Source organism: Ipomoea triloba, chromosome 13, assembly GCF_003576645.1.
Source record: "Ipomoea triloba cultivar NCNSP0323 chromosome 13, ASM357664v1".
NCBI classification, from domain to species: Eukaryota; Viridiplantae; Streptophyta; class Magnoliopsida; order Solanales; family Convolvulaceae; genus Ipomoea; species Ipomoea triloba.
In genome coordinates this window covers 2,457,468-2,479,021 of record NC_044928.1, presented here as the reverse complement: position 1 = coordinate 2,479,021, position 21,554 = coordinate 2,457,468, and the positions used below count along the sequence as shown (strand labels likewise).

The following is a 21,554-nucleotide window of genomic DNA, read 5'->3' as shown; positions in this document are numbered from 1 at the left end:
AACATTGAATAGTTTGGACAATAGTTACTATGGCAGTGTTGATGTTGGATTAGTATGTGGTTTTTGGACAATTTTTTGTGGCCCTTGAATTTGTAACCCCAATAGTTTAGGGTTAACAATCTGTTTGTTGTTTTATTTCACTATGCTATTACTTTTCTGATCCTGCCTAGAATTACTTGCCTTAATGAATGTGATTTTATCTAAGTAATCAGTAAGTATACTACTTAGTGTTATTTTTTGTATAGATTTGTGATTTTTCAGGTACTTGATGATTAAAAAGTGCTCAGTTTTCAAGTTCTGCCTGAAGTTATAATTGAAGGCAATTTTTGAACTCAAGTTGTAGCAGAAGGCAAACAATTGGAGCAGAATGCAAACAATTGGAGCAGAAGTCAAAAAATTGCACTAGGCACATCTATAATCTAGCAGTTCAATAGGCAGCAATTGTAACTACACATAGATATTCTTATACTTATGGATAGATTTACACTTTTGTTTTTTTTTACAGTTTTATCATGTTTTGAAAATGTAATTGATGCAATATTTTAAACATGAATAGAAAGTATACTTATCTGGATAGTCACATTCTTCTCCTTGAAAGCATCACAGTTGAGGCCAGATTATGTTCCTTAATCCTCATAGATTGAGACTGTCAAAACATAAGAATAGAAAGTTAGTTTCAATTGCACTAAAATACCTCCTTTATAGTCAAATGATTTGCATGATGGTTTGCTTAATTCAAGGCAGAATTAGACATAAGAATAGAAAGTTAGTTTCAATTACACTAAAATATCTCCTTTTTAGTCAAATGATTTTGCATGATGGTGTGCTTAATTAAAGACAGAATTAGACTGTCAGTTTTAAATAAAAGTTTACATGTCAGGTCAGTTGTATGTTGTAAAGTAATTAAAGTAAATGAAAGACACAATTTCATTAAGTATCAAGAATGTTTTTATACATGATTTCTATTATAGTATGTTAAATTAGAGACACAAATATAGACTACCTGTGTCAGATTGTATTGAAAGTCATTTTATTTAGACAAGTTAGCAAATAAAAAAAAGATGATTAAATAAAGTACTAAAAAGGCAGTCTTGATTCAACTTATACTTAAGCAATTGTGAGGTATTTTTAATCCACAGTGAGTTAGCACAACTATGACAATCATGTTGTAATGCAATATATTGGTCATATAGGCATTAAGATGTACAAACAATGTATTTGTAATCATTTTTACATTGGTATCAAGTCATATTCAATAAAAAATGAGTAATTAGTACACCAAAACTGTTGGATTTCCAATGAAAAAAGTAATAGCTATTGACAATCATAATTGCTCTGAACCTTTACAATTTATAAAAGCCACTATGAGGAAACATTAACAACTTTCAGATAATACACTCTCCATACTCTACCTTGAAGACACTCTCCATACTCTACCTTGAAGACATGAAGAAATTGACAAAATCTACAATTGTAGGAGCGAAAAGGAAAGGACACTAGTACAGAAACAGGCATCTGCGTCCGAAGTTATGGACTATCTGCGTCCGGAGTACTCCGGACGCATATTCTGGAGACGCAGTTGCCGTCAACTATCTGCGTCCGGACTTGCCCCGGACGCAGATAGCTATTAGCTGCGTCCGGAACTGCCCAGTTCTGGACGCAACTTTATTTTATTTTATTTTTATTATATACTAGCTGCGTCCGGAACTGCCCAGTTCCCTTAGTTGTTAGAGTCTCAAATCTATGCTTAACTAAGGGATTTATATATTATACATGCACACAAAAACACAAAATATACCTAAAAAAAAGAAAAGAAAGAAAGCTAGGGAAAACCGTATATTACCAATGGTTTGTGTTTGAATGTATTTCTCTATCCTTGGCAAAGTCCCATTCTACTTCCTCCTTGAGCAGAAATTTCGGACCCCCAACACCTAATTCAAACACACAGACAGAGTTAACCCTAATTTTAAACACACAAACAGAGTATGAATTTAGAAAACAATTTAAAGGTAATGGAATACTTATCTTTCTACGATCATCATTTCCCTTTCAATTTCAGTTTTTCACTTTTGAGATTGTTATGCATGTACAGGTTTCGTCACTTTTGATATTGTTATATGCATGCACAGGTTTCGTCTGTCGATGATGGTAGGCTTTTACAGTTGAATATTGAACAAATTGATTATGGTTTGTATCTAATAAATTAAAAGTAAATTTATAAATTTGATAATTGAAATAAACCTTAACTTATAGTATACAATCTTAGCTCCAAAGCCTTCGTCTGTGATGGATGATTTTGGCTTGCTTTCCATTTCAGTAGAGGAAGGTAGTAAGGGGTTAGGGCAGAGAGGCGAAGAAGACGACGGGAAAATAGGATAAGAGGATTGGGTTTGACCCAGATTCTGTGGCTTATATATGTTGGGTTTGTGGACCGGGTTTGGGCTGTAGTAGTGGGCTAGGTTGTTGGGTTTAATTAATATACATAATACTATATACATGAATTGGGCCTGTTAACTAATAAACTATATTTTCTTTTATAATAAACTAATGGATAGTATGTTAACTAATAGCCTATATTAGTTATTAGGGGTTGTAAACTCCACATTCACACATTACAGGATTATATGTTTAGTAACTATATTACCACTGTTATGCATTCACACATTCAAAACTCTATATTCACAGATCCTATACTCCACATTCACAACTTGAGAACTCCACATTCACACATTACAGGGCTACAAGTTGCTAGAACTTCTTAATTCTATTACAGATTCACACATGCATAACTCTACATTCACGATTTCTATACTCCATATTCACAATTTGAAACCTCCACATTCACACATTTTCTGGGCAACTCTACATTCACACAATCTTAAATCTACATTCACGATTTCTATATTCTACATTCACACTTTGAAACCTCTACATTCACACATTTTTGGACAACTCTATATTCAGCAATATGTTTACTAATTAAAAAAAAAAAAGACAAAAAACGACGTAGTTTTGGACCCAGGTCCACCTTGCAAGGTGGACCTGGGTCCACAGCATAATTTGCCAGTTATTAGCTATAAGTTAACTAATAACTTATATTATTATTATTTTATATTAATATTAATTTGATATAAAGATTGATTTAAGAAAATATTTTTTTCAGATTTTTTTTAAAATTTGTTTTACATGTTAGTATGTATATATATATATATAATATGTTTAAAGATACAACCTGTGCATCGAACAAATTAATAATCCTATATTTTATATAATAAAAGCATTGGTCGTTTATTCATACCGTGCAACGCACGGGTGGAGTACTAGTTAACATTACTTTTACTCAAAAAAAAAAAAAGGTCCACATTTCACAAAAATATACTACGTATAAAGCAACTAAGGAACACACTGAAAATGACATTTTTACTAAGTATCTCATAGAAACTGAATGTAGAACAGCAAATAAGCTTCAAATTGTACCTCTATCTTGAACATCATGCTTTCTTTTTCCAAGTATAGTAGTTGACTTTGTCAATTTCTTCATTGCTCTTATAATTCTTAACTATGTGCTTCCAAATCTTTTCATTCCAAATGAAAAGAGTGTACATCTTATTTCTTAGAGCATCCATATCAGTGCTTCTTAAGAGGATTTTGGAACAGTGAAGAAACAAAGCAATGGTTCATATCTGATGTGGTGGTCAGTTTTTTGCAAAATTTCATCTCTGCAAATGAATGGTTTTTGTCAGGCGTCTCCTACAGTCCAGCCTGGGCGATTGAGAGCTGGCCCACTCTCAATTGAATTTATTTATTTTTTTATCTTTTATGTTTTTGAAAGGTAATGCATGCATATATAATTTCTTCACTGCTGTTTGCATATAATTCCTTAGGACTTTGTATACGCATAATTCTTCACTGCTGGTTGCTGTTGATTTTAATTATTTTTTATTACAAATTATATATAAATTAAGGCAAAAACTTGTGTGAAACCGTCTCACCATGAGACGGGTCGGGTCGGATCATGATGCAAATGTAACACTTATATGCACAAATGTCATACTTATATGCTCAAATGCAATACTAATCAGGAATAATTTTTTTGTTACTTATAAGGGTAACTGTAATACTTTTAAGGAAAAATACAATACTTTTACATTTCGATTTAAAAGTATTATATTTTTCCTTAAAAGTATTACATTTACCCATATAAGTAAGGAGCACTTGTGAACATTACTTATTATGAAAAATGTATTACTTTTTCTCTTATAAGTAACAAAAATTGTATTCTTGATTAGTGTTATATTTGAGCATATAAGTATGACATTTGCACATATAAGTATGACATTTGCATGGTGATTTGACCCGACCCGACCCGTCTCACGAATAAGGATCCGTGAGACGGTCTCACACAAGTGTGACCCATAAATTAAAGTCAAGTATTAGGTATGTTAATTTTAAATATTTTTTTATTACAATTATAAATTAAAGTACAATACGTATGTTTATTTAATCCAGTACATATTTTTATTTTTTATTAAAATTATAAATTTATAAATCAAATAAATAAACAAATAATTAAAATATATGATAGTAAAATTGTGGGTCCATAAAAAATTGAGAAAAAACTTCAAACTAGTGTGGAGAAGAGTTTTTGTGATTGAATAAGATAGTGAATGATGAGGTGGAAGCTGAGGCCCACAAAAAACTGGAGAAAAAACTCCAACTGATAAGGATGCTCTTAAATGGCTTGTATATATAGATAGTAGAATGTAAGAAAAGTGAAGTGTCACTATCAAATATTAATCTTTGAGAGTCAACACTTACCATCAACATTTAATGCATGTTAGTAAGGCATGATGTATTACAACAATAGACATTTTTTAAATTTGTATTGGGTAATGTATAACTTGTAACCTGTTCTATCTGATTTTTATATTTAAGAATTAGTAAAAATACCACCTTAACCTTCTTCAACATCAGTACATCACTGTCAAACCATATCTGATTTTCAACTGTCAACATTTGTAAAAATACCACCTTGCAGAAAATCCTCTGCTGTATCTAATTTTTATACATATACAAAGTATAAGTAATGCAACTAAAAAGTTCTTACATTAAATGCCAGCATATGTATGTAACTGCTATTCTTCTGTGATTTGAAATAGATAACTTAAGCTTTAGCCAACCATTACAGTAGAATGCCATAGATAATACTTTTCCCTTAGTGAATATGTTATATATTTTGCCACAATGTCCTTAGGTATGTGTACATGGATGGACATACCCTGTATCTACACAACCAAAATCGGAATTAAATAAGCTGATTTATGAATAACAATAAAGGAACATAGAATGCTAATATATGAAAAACTAACCTGTTGATCGTGAAAATGTGAAATACACACTCCTGACTTCTTATCCATCTTTATCCCTTGTTTTCATTTTCACAGACTAAGTAATTGCGGACACAACACAATCCTTATAGCCTTAGGCCCTTAGTGGTCTGCTGAGGATGAAGATGCACACCCACAATAAATTGGCCAGACATACTAGATATTGAAGGAAGGCAACACCAACTTCTAAATTGATTTATATGTTTTTTGTTTTGAGAGAAGTTCCGAAGATCTCAAACTTGTACTGTATTTTCTCTAAGCTTTGTGTTATCATAGACGATCAGTGGAGGACATATGTAGGTATTTATAAGCTTCGAAGCAGCTGGGTAAGGGAAAGTAAAATAAATAAATCAGTACTTGAAAACCAAACCTATACGTTATCAAAAAAAAATCAAACATATACTGTGCCTAGACTATACTCACACGCAACCTAGAGTACTAACTCTAGAAAACAGCTCATTCCCTAAATTTCAGGCTACAATTACAGATGAAAGAGGCGGGAGAAACAAATTTGACTTGCATAACCGGCCAAAGTAAAAAAAAAAAAAAAACAACAACAACAGAACGTCGTCGTTTGTGATGGGCGGGAAAATGGAGCCTTCTGATTGGCTGAACTCCTATGACTTTTTTATATATATATAGATATAGATTATATATGTACCATAACATACATAAATATATGTATATATACATATATTTATATGTATGTATGTATAGATATATTTATATAGATGTTAAATTAATATTATTTGTTGTGTTGTATTATAAATTTTGTGGTTACTAAATTGTTATATTAATTAAATCTTTAGTATGTTAGTTTTTGTTGAATTTAATAATTTAATAATTTGATTTTGTTAAAATTTTGCTATGTATTTTTGTCATGGTATGTCTAAATCTAATTTGAATTTATATTTGTTATGTAGAAAATGAAAATTCGATACAAGATGATAATGTCATTGGTCCAAAACATAATCAGTTATCTTCAATTCAAACTCCAAATCAATTATTTGGAGTTTTTCAATCATCCTTAGTTACCCCGTTGAGCGTATTAACTGAAGGTTAGTAGATTATTATCAAGTTTTAAAATGTTATGCACCAATGTTAGCAAATTTTTAAATGTTTTAATCTGACATAAAAGACTTTATTTTAGGTCCATCAAGGTTGAGCAATGATTTGATTGACAAAAATATGACACCGTTGCAGGATATCCCCGTGACACTTAATATGAATCAAGAACGAGGTATTACAAATAATAGTGCTTTTCACATTTAACCCTAATTTTGTCATATATACAAATTTTTTACTTATTGTTTTTATTATTAAATATCTTAAAATTTGTTTTAAGAGTAATTATGTTACCTACATTCTTACAATATATATATGAAATTAGATTCCTCCTTCCAAAGTACAAGCAGTACTATAACCAATGCAATGAGGTCTTCTACAATGGAGTTTAGAAACTTAAACAGTGACTTCAACGAGGCTATGGAGGAACAAGACTTAACAAATAATGAATCAATTGGTTAGTTCTTACTTGATTTTCATTACATTTGCAGTTTTTCCACTAATATATTATTCAAATAATTATTGAACAAGTGTTGCTAAAAATTTAGTTTTATATTTTTTTTGTAGTCACCTATGCCGATTTTGGGGATCCGTGTGCTTCATGTCAACATTGCGGTGCCTTATTTTGGTACGAAGAGCATGTAGGTGCACGGAACTCTAACGGATTTACTAAGTATTCATTATGTTGTACCAATGGTAAGATTAAATTACCACTTGAGAACAAACCGCCACAACAAATTTTGGATCTTTTTTTTAAGGTCGGTGAGAAAAGATACCACTTCTTGCAAAATATTCGCTCATATAACAATATGTTTTGTTTTACATCAATGGGTGGAAGAGTTGATAGAACCGTAAATCAAGGTGGTGGTCCACCTGTTTATCGTCTGAATGGCCAAAACTTTCACTTAATTGGAAGCTTGCAACCTGTGGATGGTGCTACACCAAAGTTTGCACAATTGTATATCCATGACACGGAAAATGAAGTTAACAACCGTCTTACATCAATAAGGTAATATTCACTCTTTTCTATTTATTGGTAAATATTATTTTTGTTAATTAAAATACTTTTTGTAATATATATCAATTTTTGTTTGAATTATTTAGGAATGACATTGTTAGTTCATCAATAGAGATGGAGGTTGTTAATGATATAAAGGCAGCTTTAGACGAGCATAAATGTTTTGGTTAAGTCGTTTCGAATGGCTAGAAGTGAGATTCAAAAAAATCCTAGAACTGAAATAAGGATGAGACTAATAGGAAAGAGGTCCAAAGATGCAAGGACATATAATCTACCTACAGTCTCCGAGGTTGCTGCATTGATAGTTGGCGATTTAGACCCGGACATGGGTATGCGAGACATTATAGTTGAGTGTAAGTCAGGATTGCTTAAGATGATTAATGAGCTCAACCCTGCGTACTTACCATTGCAGTATCCTTTATTGTTTCCTTTTGGATAAGATGGATATAGGGATGATATACAATTTTGTACAAATAGTAACGAAGTGGGTGGTAGCAGGCAACGTATATCCCAAGAGAGTATTTTGCTTTTAAAATACATGAAAGGCGAAGTCAACTTTCAACCTTATTGCATGCAAGGAGACTGTTACAACAATTTTTAGTTGATGGGTACACAATGGTGGAAGCAGGTCGTCTACTATTCATCCGTAACAATCAAAAGGCATTGCGTTGTGAAGTGTACAAAGGTTTGTCTGATGCATTTTTTAGAGGAGATATAGACCCTTCAACGCAAGGTAAGAGAGTTATTTTACCATCAAGTTTTACGGGTGGTGCAAGATATATGATACAAAATTATCAAGATGCTATGGTTATATGTCGTTGGATAGGGTATCCAAGCTTATTCATTACATTCACATGTAACCCAAAGTGGCCGGAAATCCAACGATATGTTCAACTAAGAGGTTTGAGAGCCGAGGACAGACCAGATATTGTTGCACGAATTTTCAAAATGAAGCTTGATTCATTGATTAAAGAATTCAAGGCAGGGCAATTATTTGGTCCGGTAAAAGCATGTAAGAAAAAATTACACTTACATTTTTTTTATGTTAATAATTATTATACTATCCTCTTAATTTACAATTATTTTTTTGTTATGACAGTGATCTACACAATTGAATTTCAGAAACGAGGATTACCTCATGCTCATATACTTCTTTTTCTTGGTTTGAACACAAGTATTCCATGTCAAAATACAGTTGACTCAATAATCTCTGCTGAAATCCCGAGCAAAGAATTAGATCCTGAGTACCATCAAGCAGTCGAGGAGTTTATGTTACATAGTCCTTGTGGTGTTGCTAGAAAGGCATCTCCATGCATGGTAAATGGACGGTGTTCTAAACATTTTCCCAAAAAATTTGTGGAGAACTCAAATTTTGATGCAGATGATTACCCAATATATAGAAGACGGGATGATGGGAAAACAATTACCAAGAATGGTATTCATTTGGATAACAGATATGGGGTACCCCATAACAGATACTTGCTTTTGAGATACAAGGCACATATGAATGTGGAGTGGTGCAACCAATCTAGATCTATCAAATACTTATTCAAATATGTGAACAAGGGAAATGATCGCGTCACTGCTGAATTTTATAAAACAACATCAAATGCAGATGGTGTACAATTAGTGGATGAGATCAACATGTACTATGATTGTAGATACGTTTCTGCATCTGAGGCTACTTGGCGTCTACTAAGTTTTGAGATTCAATGTAGAAATCCGCCAGTTGAGAGGCTTAGTTTCCATTTACCAGATAGCCAAACGGTCTTCTTTCAGGATGATGAAGATGTTGAGACAGTATTGAACAAAGAAACTTTGGGGCAAAGCATGTTCACACAATGGTTTGAGGCAAACAAAACTTTCCAAGAAGCTAAATTGCTAACCTATATTGAGATGCCCAATAAATTTGTGTGGAAGAAGAATATTCGTCAATGGCATCCACGTAAAAGAGGTTTTTCTATTGGCCGTATCTTTTATGTTCCACCGGGTACTGGGGAATTATATTATCTCCGATGTTTGTTGAACATAGTCAGGGGTCCAACAAGCTGTTCTAACATAAGGTCATATAATGGAATACAATACAATACTTTTAAGGAGGCATGTTATGCGCGGGGGTTATTACAAGATGATACTGAATATGTTGATGCAATATTGGAAGCTAGCCATTTTGCAACTCCCCACTCACTAAGAAAGTTGTTTGTTACTCTATTATTGTCAAATACAATGGCACGTCCTGAAATTGTCTGGGAAAAGGTCTGGACACATCTGGCTGATGATGCTCAACATACCCGTAGGAGATTATTAAACTTGCAAGGTATTATTATGCAACTATTTAAGGTTTATGTACTAATTTTTTTTGTATAATTTTATTTAATGGACTTATCTTTTGTTACAAATATATTTCTAACTGATGAAGAGAAAATGAATTTTGCGCTAATGGAATTGTCAAAGCTTTTATTAGTCTATAACAAGCATTTGACAGATTTTCCAAACATGCCGGTAATTAATGAAGCAAGCCATGTTCATGTGGAAAACCGGTTGTTGTGGGAAGAGTTAGCATATGACCGTGCTAGGGAAAATGAGGAGAGTCAACGGCTTAAGGAGAGACTTACAGAAGAACAAAAAGCAATATATGATGCTGTTATCCACGATATGGATTCCAACAATGGTGGACTGTTTTTTGTTTATGGGTATGGTGGTACAGGAAAGACATTTTTGTGGCGTGCGCTCTCTTCTTATATTAGAGCAAAAGGTGAAATTGTTATCAATGTGGCATCGAGTGGGATAGCATCTTTACTTCTTCCGGGTGGGAGGACTGCACATTCAAGGTTTTCAATACCAATCTCTGTCAATGAAGATTCTACGTGCAATATAAATCAAGACAGTCAATTAGCTGAACTCATTGTTCATGCAAAACTAATAATTTGGGATGAAGCACCGATGATGCACAAACATTGTTTTGAGGCGTTGGATAAAACAATGAGAGATTTGTTAAGGTTTGTTAACAATGAAAGTCAAAACAAGACTTTTGGCGGGAAGACAGTGGTTTTAGGTGGGGACTTTAGGCAAATATTACGGAAGACAGTGGTTTTAGGTGGGGACTTTAGGCAAATATTACCAGTGGTGCCAAAGGTAGGTGGGGACTTTAGGCAAATATTACCAGTGGTGCCAAAGGGTTCAAGACAGGACAGGCAAATATTACCAGTGGTGCCAAAGGGTTCAAGACAGGACATTGTTTCTGCAACAATTAATTCTTCATATCTTTGGAGACATTGTAGAGTTATGCGCCTAACAAAAAATTTGAGATTAACTACAATGGAACCTCGATTGATAACAAAAAATTTGAGATTAACTACAATGGAACCTCGATTGAATCAAGAAAATTTGAGATTAACTACAATGGAACCTCGATTGAATCAAGACAAAGTTGAAGAATTTGCGAATTGGCTAATTTCAATAGGTGATGGTAATATTGGCGTAGATGTTGATGGTTACGCTGATTTTGATATCCCCACTCAATTGTTATTAAAGTCAAATGGTGATCCTATTTCCTCTATTGTGAAAAGTACCTTCCCCAACTTTACTGGTGCAAGCAGTGATGGAAGTTGTTTTAAGAACAGTGCAATACTAGCACCAACGTTAGAGGTGGTCAATGAGGTCAACCAGTATATGTCTAACTTAACTAAGGGGGAAGGAAAGACATATTTGAGTTCCGACACAACGTGTAAAGGCGATGGTTCCAGTTCAGTTCTTGCTGATGTGCATACACCAGAATTCCTAAATACCATAAGAGCTACCGGCCTTACAAATCATTCTCTGACTTTGAAAGTGGGGTCTCCTGTAATATTAATGAGGAACATTGATCATAGTCTTGGTTTACGCAATGGAACTAGGTTGGTGGTAACAAGATTAGGTAATCATGTTGTTGAAGGAAGCATATTAGCAGGTCCTAATGCTGGGACTAAGGTATTAATTGCTAGAATGACTATCACCCAATCGGACCCGAGATTACCTTTCAAGTTCAACATAAGATAATTTCCACTTATGTTGTCATATGCAATTACTATTAACAAGAGTCAAGGGCAGACGCTTTCCAATGTTGGCTTGATACTGAAGAAACCAGTTTTTGTGCATGGGCAATTATATGTTGTCGCATCAAGAGTTAGTCAACCAGACGGACTGAAGATTTTAGTATGTGATGAATGAAAACAAGATTGTAATTCTACTACTAATGTCGTTTACAAAGAGGTCTTTAATAATTTATAAATTCTTTCATTATTAATATTATTTTATCTTCTTTTCGTTTTCGGCAGTATTTCATTTTCACTTGATCTATTTTCATATCGCGCATCGCACGGGCCAATTGCTAGTGTGGGACAAAAGCTTACTTCAAAGCTTTCCCACCATTTTTCCAACTCAAATGGGTCAACTTTGAGAACCAATTTCTCATTCACCAATTATCCGTTTTGTGCGTACCATATATCAATTTCTTCGTCTAACTACGAAGAATCCGAATCTACTTTGACCCGACCCAAATCGGAAGTGGACCCCACATATATTTGTACCACAAAATAGCCACAAAAAATGCCATTTTATGCTATTTTTTCCAACACACAATCCCCCGAGGGACTTTCGCCAAAGTGTAAGTTGTTATGCCTTACTGATTTTTCTTCTCCGCTTTGTTAAAGAAATATATAATTATTCTAAGAAGATTTTCATTGACCATGATGCTCCATCTTTTGTTTGCATAAACCATATATTTTTACCCATGTTATTCTTATGACTTTGCAAAAATTACAAGTATACATATATATATATATAAACTTTGTCTGTGCAACGCATGGGTGGAGTACTAGTCTAAATAGGCAACACAATTGAACTTGATGTTTGGTTCAATTTTCTAGTGAACTATTAGTATTCCACTATTAGTATTAGGCGACAGTGATTTAAAAAAAGTTTTGAGTTAAGGTTTTCTTGAGTACAAGTTAAACTTTATGGTGTGATGCGTTAAATTTGAATTAGTCTCGTAGTGCCATACTGTCATATAATAGTAAAAAAAAAAAAAGAAGCAATGCATTTTTTTTGTTATTTTTGTTATTTTTTTTTTGTTTTTTTGTTCCCCAATTTATTATACCATGGATTAGGGTCCACACTGCACTAATAGATTATGGTTCACGGTATAACTATTGATCATTTTCCTGTATTTTCCCTCATTTTTTAAAATCTTCTTATAAAAGATGGCTCCGGTGACCAAAAACTCAATCGTTATACCCTGCACCACGGTGCACATAGCAATGTGCACCACGTACGTAAAACGACGTCGTTTCGGTGTTAGTAGACGCGGACGCGAATGACTCAGGGAATTCATTATCTATAATACACATAATCATTATCTATAATACACAGACGTTTGCCTAGAATACACAGAATGTTTGCCCAGAATACACAGAATATTGACACAAAATACACAGATGTTAGTGGACGCGAATGACTCCAGGGAATTCATTATCTATAATACACATAATCATTATATAGAATACACAGAACGTTTGCCTAGAATACACAGAATGTTTGCCCATAATACACAGAATATTGACGCAAAATACACAGAACTCATCCTCCTAATATTCGAATGCACAAACACATCACAACTTGTGTTAATAACATGAATACACATAATATTTACACAAAATACACAGAACTCATCCTCCTAAACATTCGAATGCACAAACACATCACAACATGTGTTACTAACATGAATACACATAACGGTTGCCTATAATACACAGAACGGTTGCCTAGAATACACAGAATGATTGCCTGGAATACCCAGAATATTAACATAAATACAGAGACCGGCCGAAACGGGAAACGTGATTTCAAAAAAAAAACGGACAATTAGTTTACAATGCTCAAAACGACGTCGTTTAGGTACGTGGTGCACAGTATAATTTGCCCCAAAAACTAAGGTGGGCATTGTTTTGGGCTTTGATTTTTTGATTTTATTTTTGATTTTTTTTTTGTTTTTGGTTTTTTTTTTTTTAATTTTAAAAAGAATTAAACTATTCGGTTTAACATTAGAGTTCAGCTCGGTTTTGGTTCGGTTTGAAATGGTTCGATTTCGTTTCGGATTTAATTCAGTTTGATTTAAGATTCCCACATTTCAACATTTTCTAATTTCTCCGAACATATTATCACATAATAACATAATCCATATCCAAAATTTAAACATTATATAACAAAATAGCAATTCAAAGTTTAAATATACTACTAAGTACTAATTGTGAGGTAAAGAACAATTGCGACAATCAACAAAATATTAATTTAGTCGTTCAATTCTTATTATCTAGTTTGTACTTTTGTTTTTTTAGACTAAAGAATAAGAACTGAACGACAGAACAAACATCAATAGACTTTATTACTCCGTATTATTATTATTATTAAAACTTAACGATACTCGGTTTGATTCGACTTTTGCCAAACGGTTCGATTCAATTCATTTTTTAACCGAATTATTCGATTTACAAGAATTTTGAACCGTTCAATTTTTCAGTATATTATTAATTCGGTTCGGTTCGGTTCGATCGAATGAATTGCCACCCCTACCAAAAACCCTCAGTTAGGGCTTTTCCCTCGCTCCGATATATATCTCTCTGCTTCAAATCACAGTTTTAATCTTGTGTGTCTGAGGGCATTCTTTGAGTTCGAGCTCCAATCTGATTGGCAAAAGAGTGATGGTGTCACCGAAGCACTTACTCACCTTAATCGAGTCCTCCCTATTGGGGCCCACTCCTCCTCCGCCGTCGCAGAAGGTGGAGCTGCTCCACGCCATCCGCCACTCCCTCCCTTCTCTCCGCTCCCTCGTCTCCTACCCGGTATTGTATTGTTTGGGATGGTATCGACGTTTATGATAAAATGTGTTGTTTTTTTTTGGGGGTAGAGAATGCTAGTTAACTAAGTTGATTTCAGGTTCTCGATAGTTTAGCCGTTTCAGCTCGCATTTTTTTTTTGAAGTATGGGTATGATAAATCTGGTAAAAAGTTCGGCTTTAAACGTGGTTCCTTGCTCGTTAAGTTCACAATGTTAGTGAACTAAGCTGATTTCGAGTTCTACAATAATTTAACCATTTCAGCTCATTTTTTAGAATGGGTAAGAGAAATGTGGTAAACATTTCTGCTTTAAACGTGATTCCTTGCTCATTAAGTTCACCAATTATCTTGAAGAGTGTGTAATGAGTTTGAAGAAATGTTTGTAGACAAGTGAGGGAAATTTGTAGTTTGTTAAGTTCTCTTGAAGAATGTTGTCTTTGTTTAGTTGATAGGAAATGCTTTGAATTGCATTTTCTGTTAGCAAGATGGACATCTAGTAAAATCTTTTGATTGCTATGAAATAATACTGTGTTTATTTTTCCTCCAAATGCACAGCCTCCAAAGCCCTCAGACAGAGCTCAAGTACAGTCTAAAGAAGTGAGACTTCCGGATTCTGGTCCAATATCACTTGATGATCAGGATGTTCAGATAGTGAGTTGTTCTAACCTTTTTCTGTTTTGTTCTCCTAAAACTTTGCTTATGATTAGGTTTCATGCTAGATATTTTAACACTTTTAGGTAAAACTCTTATCGGATTATATACATTCCTGGAAAAATTATAATTGGAGTATTTCAAATATGTAATTGTGGATGACATTTTTGCCATACTTAGGAACATATTTATTTGCACTCTCTCCCCTTGCTTTCTTATTCTGATTGACATGTGTTCAGACTTTTTTGCTTTGGAGGTGGTAAATAAACAAGTGTAACTACAATATTTTGATTGACAACTTATTGTATAAGACATATCATACTCTTTATATGTCAATACTAATATGATGGCAATGTATCTAAACATATTCAGTTTATCACGCATGATGTTTATCAGTCAACTTTTCCTTACTTTTTTCTACTAAATGTAACCATTTATTTTTTACAGGTATGCTATGTTATCCATCTTATTGATATTAGTATTTCTATTACCTGCTTCAGTAGTTTATTACTTAATTTATTTTCATATTAAATTTTGCAAATTGTTTTCTACAAGAATCTTGCCTGTCTTATTGTGTTCAATATGATCTTTATAACCTGCTGCAGTAGTTTCTTGGATGTTAGCAGGTGTATATTGCATTGCTTATCATGAGTTGACTGTAGCCTTTTGCCTAAAATCTTCTTTGTTGTTGGATTCTAGGCGTTGAAATTGAGTGATGATCTCCATCTTAATGAGATAGAATGCGTGCGATTACTTATTTCTGCTAATCAGGAGGTAAATCTATTGTATTTTTTTTTTTTTTTTGATATTCTAAAATTTAGATTTTACATTGCTCAATACAAAAGAATAATGTTACCTTTGATTGCAGTGGGGTTTATTGGGGCGAGATCCTTTAGAAATTCTGCGCCTTGCTGCAGGACTTTGGTATACTGAGAGAAGAGATCTAATAACAGCACTTTACATGCTATTAAGGGTATTTTCGTTCTTATTTATATGATAAGACTCTCTGACTCTGTTTCTGGTTATCTCCCCATTAAATTCTTGATTTATGTAGGCTGTTGTCCTTGATCAAGGACTTGATGCTGATCTTGTGACAGACCTACAGAGATATTTGGAGGATCTTATTAATGCAGGAGTTAGACAGCGGTTGATTACACTAATAAAGGTCCTTACACTATGGATTGCCTTTTATGTCTTTCATTGGGAATTACTTGTGCATCATTGTGTATAGAACTTTGACACTTTTCTTTCTTTCTTCTGATCAAATTTCTACTTTGGCTGGATAATTTCATGCCTGAATAGACTCCATGGTCAAATTTTACTCAATACGATTGTAAAGTTCAGATGAGCATTTGATTCATCTAGAACTTTCCTCGTAGCCTAGTTTCAGGAGAAGTTAGAAAATACAAAGGGTTTTATCAATACATATCCAGTGTAGGTTTCTTATAAATCGGTCAAGAATTAATCTTTATCTTATAAAGTCAATCATTCTTTGTCAAATTCATGGTGTTTTTAGTCAGAATGAAGCATTTTCAAGTTCTCTGAAACCTTGTAAGTTGAAACTTGTCCAATTGTATGATGACCATTACAAAGTATGTAATCAATACATGCTTCTAGCTGCATCACAGTTTCTTGGTACATTTTTTTATTGTTTTGTAAAGGTGCAAATTTCTTCATGTCAATTTTTGGGGTTAAATTTCCAGGAACTGAATCGAGAAGAACCAGCTGGCTTGGGTGGGCCGAACTGTGAACTCTATATTCTTGATTCCAGAGGTGCTCTAGTGGAACGGAGAGCTGTGGTTTCTAGGGAAAGGCTCATTCTTACTCATTGCCTTATCCTCTCTGTTTTGATTGTACGGGCAAGTAAGCAACAAATGGCTGATTTCTAGTCGGAGCTTTTCTACTGCAAGATTCTTTGTTTGTTTGTTTTTTTAATTAGTATTTTTGAATATTTTATTTAGTTTTCTTTGTCTTTTTTATTTTTTAAATCCTACTATAAATTTTGTTGCCTCTCTATTTTAAGCTTCTTCCCTTTGCATTTGTTATAACAGAAACTGTTCAGCTTTTAATTTAGACACTTAAACAAGATGCTTTATATCATTTGGTTTTTTCTCTTAGGGCTTTATTCAATTTTTTGGGTCACAGAATATGAAGAGGTTACCAGGGTATTTTCTGATCTTGCAAATAATTGTGTTTGCATAATCTTCTTTATGATGTTAGAATGATGAAATTGCTTGAAAACTTGTATGCTTAATCCAAATGTACTTATCAAGTTTAGAAAAGTTTTGTTGTTTCTGGGTAAGTCATATTACAACTTGTTTGGTCATCCATCTCAATAAACAATATTCTCTAAATGATTAAATCTATTAAATTGTTCACATACTATATATATATATATATATATATATATATATATATATATATATATATTCACCTTTTAAACTTTAACCAATTCTGAATTTGTATCCTGTTCTAAAGTGGTTGAGTCTATGCTTATTTAGCTTTATCTTCTTGGTTGTTCTTTTTTAGTTTTTTTCTATTACCATTTCTTAAATTATATATTAAAGTAAATAGTGTTATGTGTCCTTGTGCCATGATGCCATCAGGGCTCACTGTCTCTTCTTCTATTGCATTTTCACCGCGATTTATAATTTTATAATTTGTAATGTTTGCAGGCCCCAAAGATATAAAAGATGTCTTTTCTGCTCTGAAAGACAGTGCAGTGGAACTTAATTCGAACACTGATACCTTAAAACAACAGGTCTTGCTCATCATTCCAAGCATTTTTGTGATGGTGAAATACTTTAATTTCAATGCAAAGCGTGGAATAGTGATTGCACTGAGTAGTTAAAGCATTGAGTCGCACTTTATTGGTTTTGTGTTTGATACTGGAGCAAAGGGTTAGCCTGAATGGAATGAGGAGTTGTTAGCTGGAATATACATGGCTACTAGTTGTTTCTAGTGTGAATTGGCTAGCTAGCTTCTTTTATGTTTCCAATCCCCTTCATTTTCCTGTGCTTTTCTTTTCAGTTTTTAATTTTAATTTTTTTTTTATAAATAATGTGCTGAAGGCATTTCTAAATATCAGCACTAGATTTCGTCCTGCACCCTTTGCACATCTTGGTGGTAGCCAATGATCTACATTTTTTGTGAAGTGAGAGAGATGAACCACTTTGGCTGATTTGCCCAAAGTCCCCCTACACTTGCTAATATAGAGAATGAAACTGCTACCAACACTCTTCATTGTTTTGTGTGGATTTCTATTTGATAATTTGATTGTTTTCGCACAATTTTGCAGATAACACATGGCCTCCTTTTTTCTCTTGTGGTTGCTTTAGTATCAGATGCATTGAGTGCAGTTCCTGATAAAGCATCTATCTTGACTAGAGATGCTTCATTTCGGCATGAATTCCAGGAATCTGTAAGTAGAACTAATGCTTTTTGAATATCTGATTATTGCTATTTTTATGAATTAGAACCTGTGACTGTTCCTCTAGGTAATGGTTACTGTGGAAGATCCTGTTGTTAAAGGCTATGTTAGTTGTGTAAGGCATGCTTGGCTTGTACATTTAATGTTAATCCATGATGGAGTTGATGCTCAAGAGACGGGGCCTATTGTCTCGTCACATGACCTGCGACACATTAACACATGCTTGGATGTCATATTCTCTGACAATGTTTTCCAGTTTTGGATGAAGAACATTCTTCAAACTCCTGCTTATCAGGTTAGTGTTACTTGTGATGTACAGTACACTTGTCACAATTTGGCTATTTGGTAATCTGCTCATAAAATTTCAACATTAAAGGATATAGTACCCTGGTTCTTTACTTTTCAACCGTAGGGGTTGGTTTGTCTGTCTTTGGTTAATTCTTGTGCAATTGAATTCTTCTTTATATGTAATGGTATTATTTACTCATAGGTTAAATAGTACATTAAGCCTGGAGCTTTAGCAAATTACAAAGTAATACTGACTCTGAACTTCATGAGAGCAAAAAGGGTTAAAAAAGATATTGAAAAGATGTCTAGTTCTTAGCCTCTGTATAATTTTATCCATTCTTGAGCTAGACATTTTACACATTATACTTGTTATTCTAAATTACAATTATTTGCACTTTTTGCTCAAGCCAAACTGACTTTAGGTTCTCTCTTTTGTGTGGGCAGAACGACGATGAGGATATGGTTTATATGTATAATGCTTATTTGCACAAGATGATGACCTGCTTTCTGTCTCATCCTCTTGCCCGAGATAAGGTTTGTACATTTTCCTCTCAAGCCTAGACTGTAAGCATAGTTTCTTTTCCCTTTTGGAGATTCACAAATTTGTGGTGCTCAGTTCTCACTGAAGTCATGTTTTTGAAATTATTATAGTATGGGATGTTTACAATATGTTCTCTTACTGTTAACATAAACTTCTCATATTCCTTTTCTAGTCTTTCTATCTTATAGTTTACAGTGCCTTACTGTCTTTTGAAAGGTCAAAGAAGTAAAAGACAAGGCTATGACTGAACTTAGTCCATATCGCATGGCCAGTTCTCATGACCATATGGTGGATAGAAGCATGCATGCTCAGAAGACTGAACCAGCACCTCAAGCTTTTATCTCTCTTTTAGAGTTTGTTAGTGAAATTTATCAGGTTAGTGCATTTTTAATGTTATTATTGTTACCACTCTTATTATTATTATATTATTATTATTGTTATTATTATTAGTATTATTATTATTATTATTATTATTATTATTATTATTATTATTATCTGGGTGGGGGTTTGGGGATGAAATCCAATTTCTTTTGAGTTTGCTAGGTGTTTTGAGATGATGGCCTACCCAACATGCTTGCTTAATGGCAATGTATCTGTAACCATTTATAGCGTATAAAAATTTTCACTTTGTCCATAATGGGTTTTTATTTTGAGGTCAGCAATTATGTACTAATGCTGTGAACTGTTGATAGGATAGTTGGATGTAAAACTAAACCTAATAATGTAAAGTATCTTACCCCATATAAGTTTTTGGAGACCAGAGTAAAGTGGGTTAAGGTAGATAATTGGAACTCTTTTGTCCGAAAACTAGATTCTGGTATTGAAAGAGAGATTGCTCTTGACTTTGGCGTGATGACTATTGATCTGGGGATAAGTGAGTATTGACAATTGAAGTCAGTTGGCAGTTGCCTATTAGGAGCATATGGAGTTCCCAGCTCTGTGTGAAACTGACATTTTTGTGAAGTGAGAGAGATGAACACATTCTCTTTGGATTTCTTTTCTATTTCCTGTGTTTTCATACTTCTATTAGTGTATATGTTTTGATTATAGTTCTTTAACTGTACTAGAGGGAACCTGAGCTGCTGTCTGGCAATGATGTCTTGTGGACTTTTGTCTACTTTGCTGGTGAGGACCACACTAATTTTCATACACTTGTTGCATTTTTGAAGATGCTGAGTACCTTGGTAAGTGAAGTTTTCACTATTTGGCAATTTAGTACTTTTATCATGTATCAGAAGCATTACATTATATTGAGTACATTCTAAATTATTTCATACCTTAAACCAGGCTTCTAGTGCTGAGGGTTCATCCAAAGTTTTTGAGTTACTTCAAGGCAAGACATTCCGTTCTATAGGGTGGAGTACTCTATTCAGTTGCTTATCAATTTATGAAGAGAAGTTTAAACAAGCCATCCAGAGTCCTGGTGCAATGTTACCTGAGATAGAAGAAGGAGATGCCAAAGCTCTTGTTGCATACTTGAATGTTCTACAAAAGGTGACATTTGCTGAACTGTTTTTAGTGTTTGTTCCCCCATTCTAGTCTTAGTTTCTATTGGTGTCAGTTAATAATTTGGAATTTGTTTTGGTAATGTTACAGGTTGTTGAAAAGGCAAATCCCATTGAACGAAAGAATTGGTTTGCTGATATTGAGCCATTATTCAAACTACTTGGATATGAAAATGTGCCTCCTTATCTTAAGGTTTGGACCTTGACTATTTCTATCTTTCATCTAAATGATTTTTTTGGGGAACTTTCTGTCCATTTTACCATGGTGCTGCTGTTGAGTTAAGCTCCTGATTATCTTGTGTACTTTCTGTTTGACAGGGTGCTTTGCGAAATACAATTGCTAGTTTCATTAACATTTCTCCTGTTATGAAAGATACGATTTGGAGATATTTAGAGCAGTATGATTTACCAGTAGTTGTTGGACATCTTGCTGGCAGTACTGGACAACCAATGGCAACACAGGTTTGTTATTTTGATGGCCTTTATCAAACATAATGTTGTGATTTGTGGAAATAACTGTCATGTTATTTCTACGTTGTTTAGTGAAAGGTCTGGAATTTTTATTGATAGTATCATTTGCCTGATTTTCTATGTTGATCTACATGAAATCCTTTTGGTAATCTTATGACACTTTTTCCCTTTTGGGCGTTGAGATGGGGTTTCTCAAATCATATAAATAATCCGTTGATTTTAAATAATGTATTTTCTTTTGGTGCTATGATTATGTTGATGAAACAATATGTTCTCTCTGAACTTTGCAAATTCTCATCATCTCCCCCCCCCCCCCCCCCCCCCCT

At 33.7% G+C, this 21,554-nt stretch overlaps 2 protein-coding genes across 3 annotated transcripts in view; both read left to right on the top strand.

Annotated features, from left to right (window-relative positions):
* Window positions 1-7,651: 7,651 nt before the first annotated feature.
* LOC116002357 lies at window positions 7,652-11,508 on the top strand. Its single transcript, XM_031242472.1, has 5 exons — window positions 7,652-7,799; window positions 8,072-8,203; window positions 8,297-8,482; window positions 8,570-9,787; window positions 9,890-11,508. The coding sequence occupies exons 1-5, from the start codon at window positions 7,652-7,654 to the stop codon at window positions 11,506-11,508; spliced, it is 3,303 nt and encodes a 1,100-aa protein (XP_031098332.1).
* Window positions 11,509-14,074: 2,566 nt separating this feature from the next.
* The window catches only part of LOC116001903 (nuclear pore complex protein NUP205), an 18,892-nt gene continuing 11,412 nt past the window's right edge, over window positions 14,075-21,554 (top strand). For both annotated transcript variants that reach the window (XM_031241854.1, XM_031241853.1), the window contains exons 1-15: window positions 14,075-14,348; window positions 14,898-14,993; window positions 15,693-15,767; window positions 15,862-15,966; window positions 16,048-16,158; window positions 16,697-16,856; window positions 17,669-17,754; window positions 18,292-18,414; window positions 18,491-18,718; window positions 19,156-19,245; window positions 19,469-19,627; window positions 20,320-20,436; window positions 20,540-20,746; window positions 20,849-20,950; window positions 21,076-21,219. In XM_031241854.1, the coding sequence (XP_031097714.1) occupies window positions 14,208-14,348; window positions 14,898-14,993; window positions 15,693-15,767; window positions 15,862-15,966; window positions 16,048-16,158; window positions 16,697-16,856; window positions 17,669-17,754; window positions 18,292-18,414; window positions 18,491-18,718; window positions 19,156-19,245; window positions 19,469-19,627; window positions 20,320-20,436; window positions 20,540-20,746; window positions 20,849-20,950; window positions 21,076-21,219 (1,944 nt within the window). In that variant the 5' untranslated portion in view covers window positions 14,075-14,207. The remainder of the gene's footprint in view (window positions 14,349-14,897; window positions 14,994-15,692; window positions 15,768-15,861; window positions 15,967-16,047; window positions 16,159-16,696; window positions 16,857-17,668; window positions 17,755-18,291; window positions 18,415-18,490; window positions 18,719-19,155; window positions 19,246-19,468; window positions 19,628-20,319; window positions 20,437-20,539; window positions 20,747-20,848; window positions 20,951-21,075; window positions 21,220-21,554) is intronic.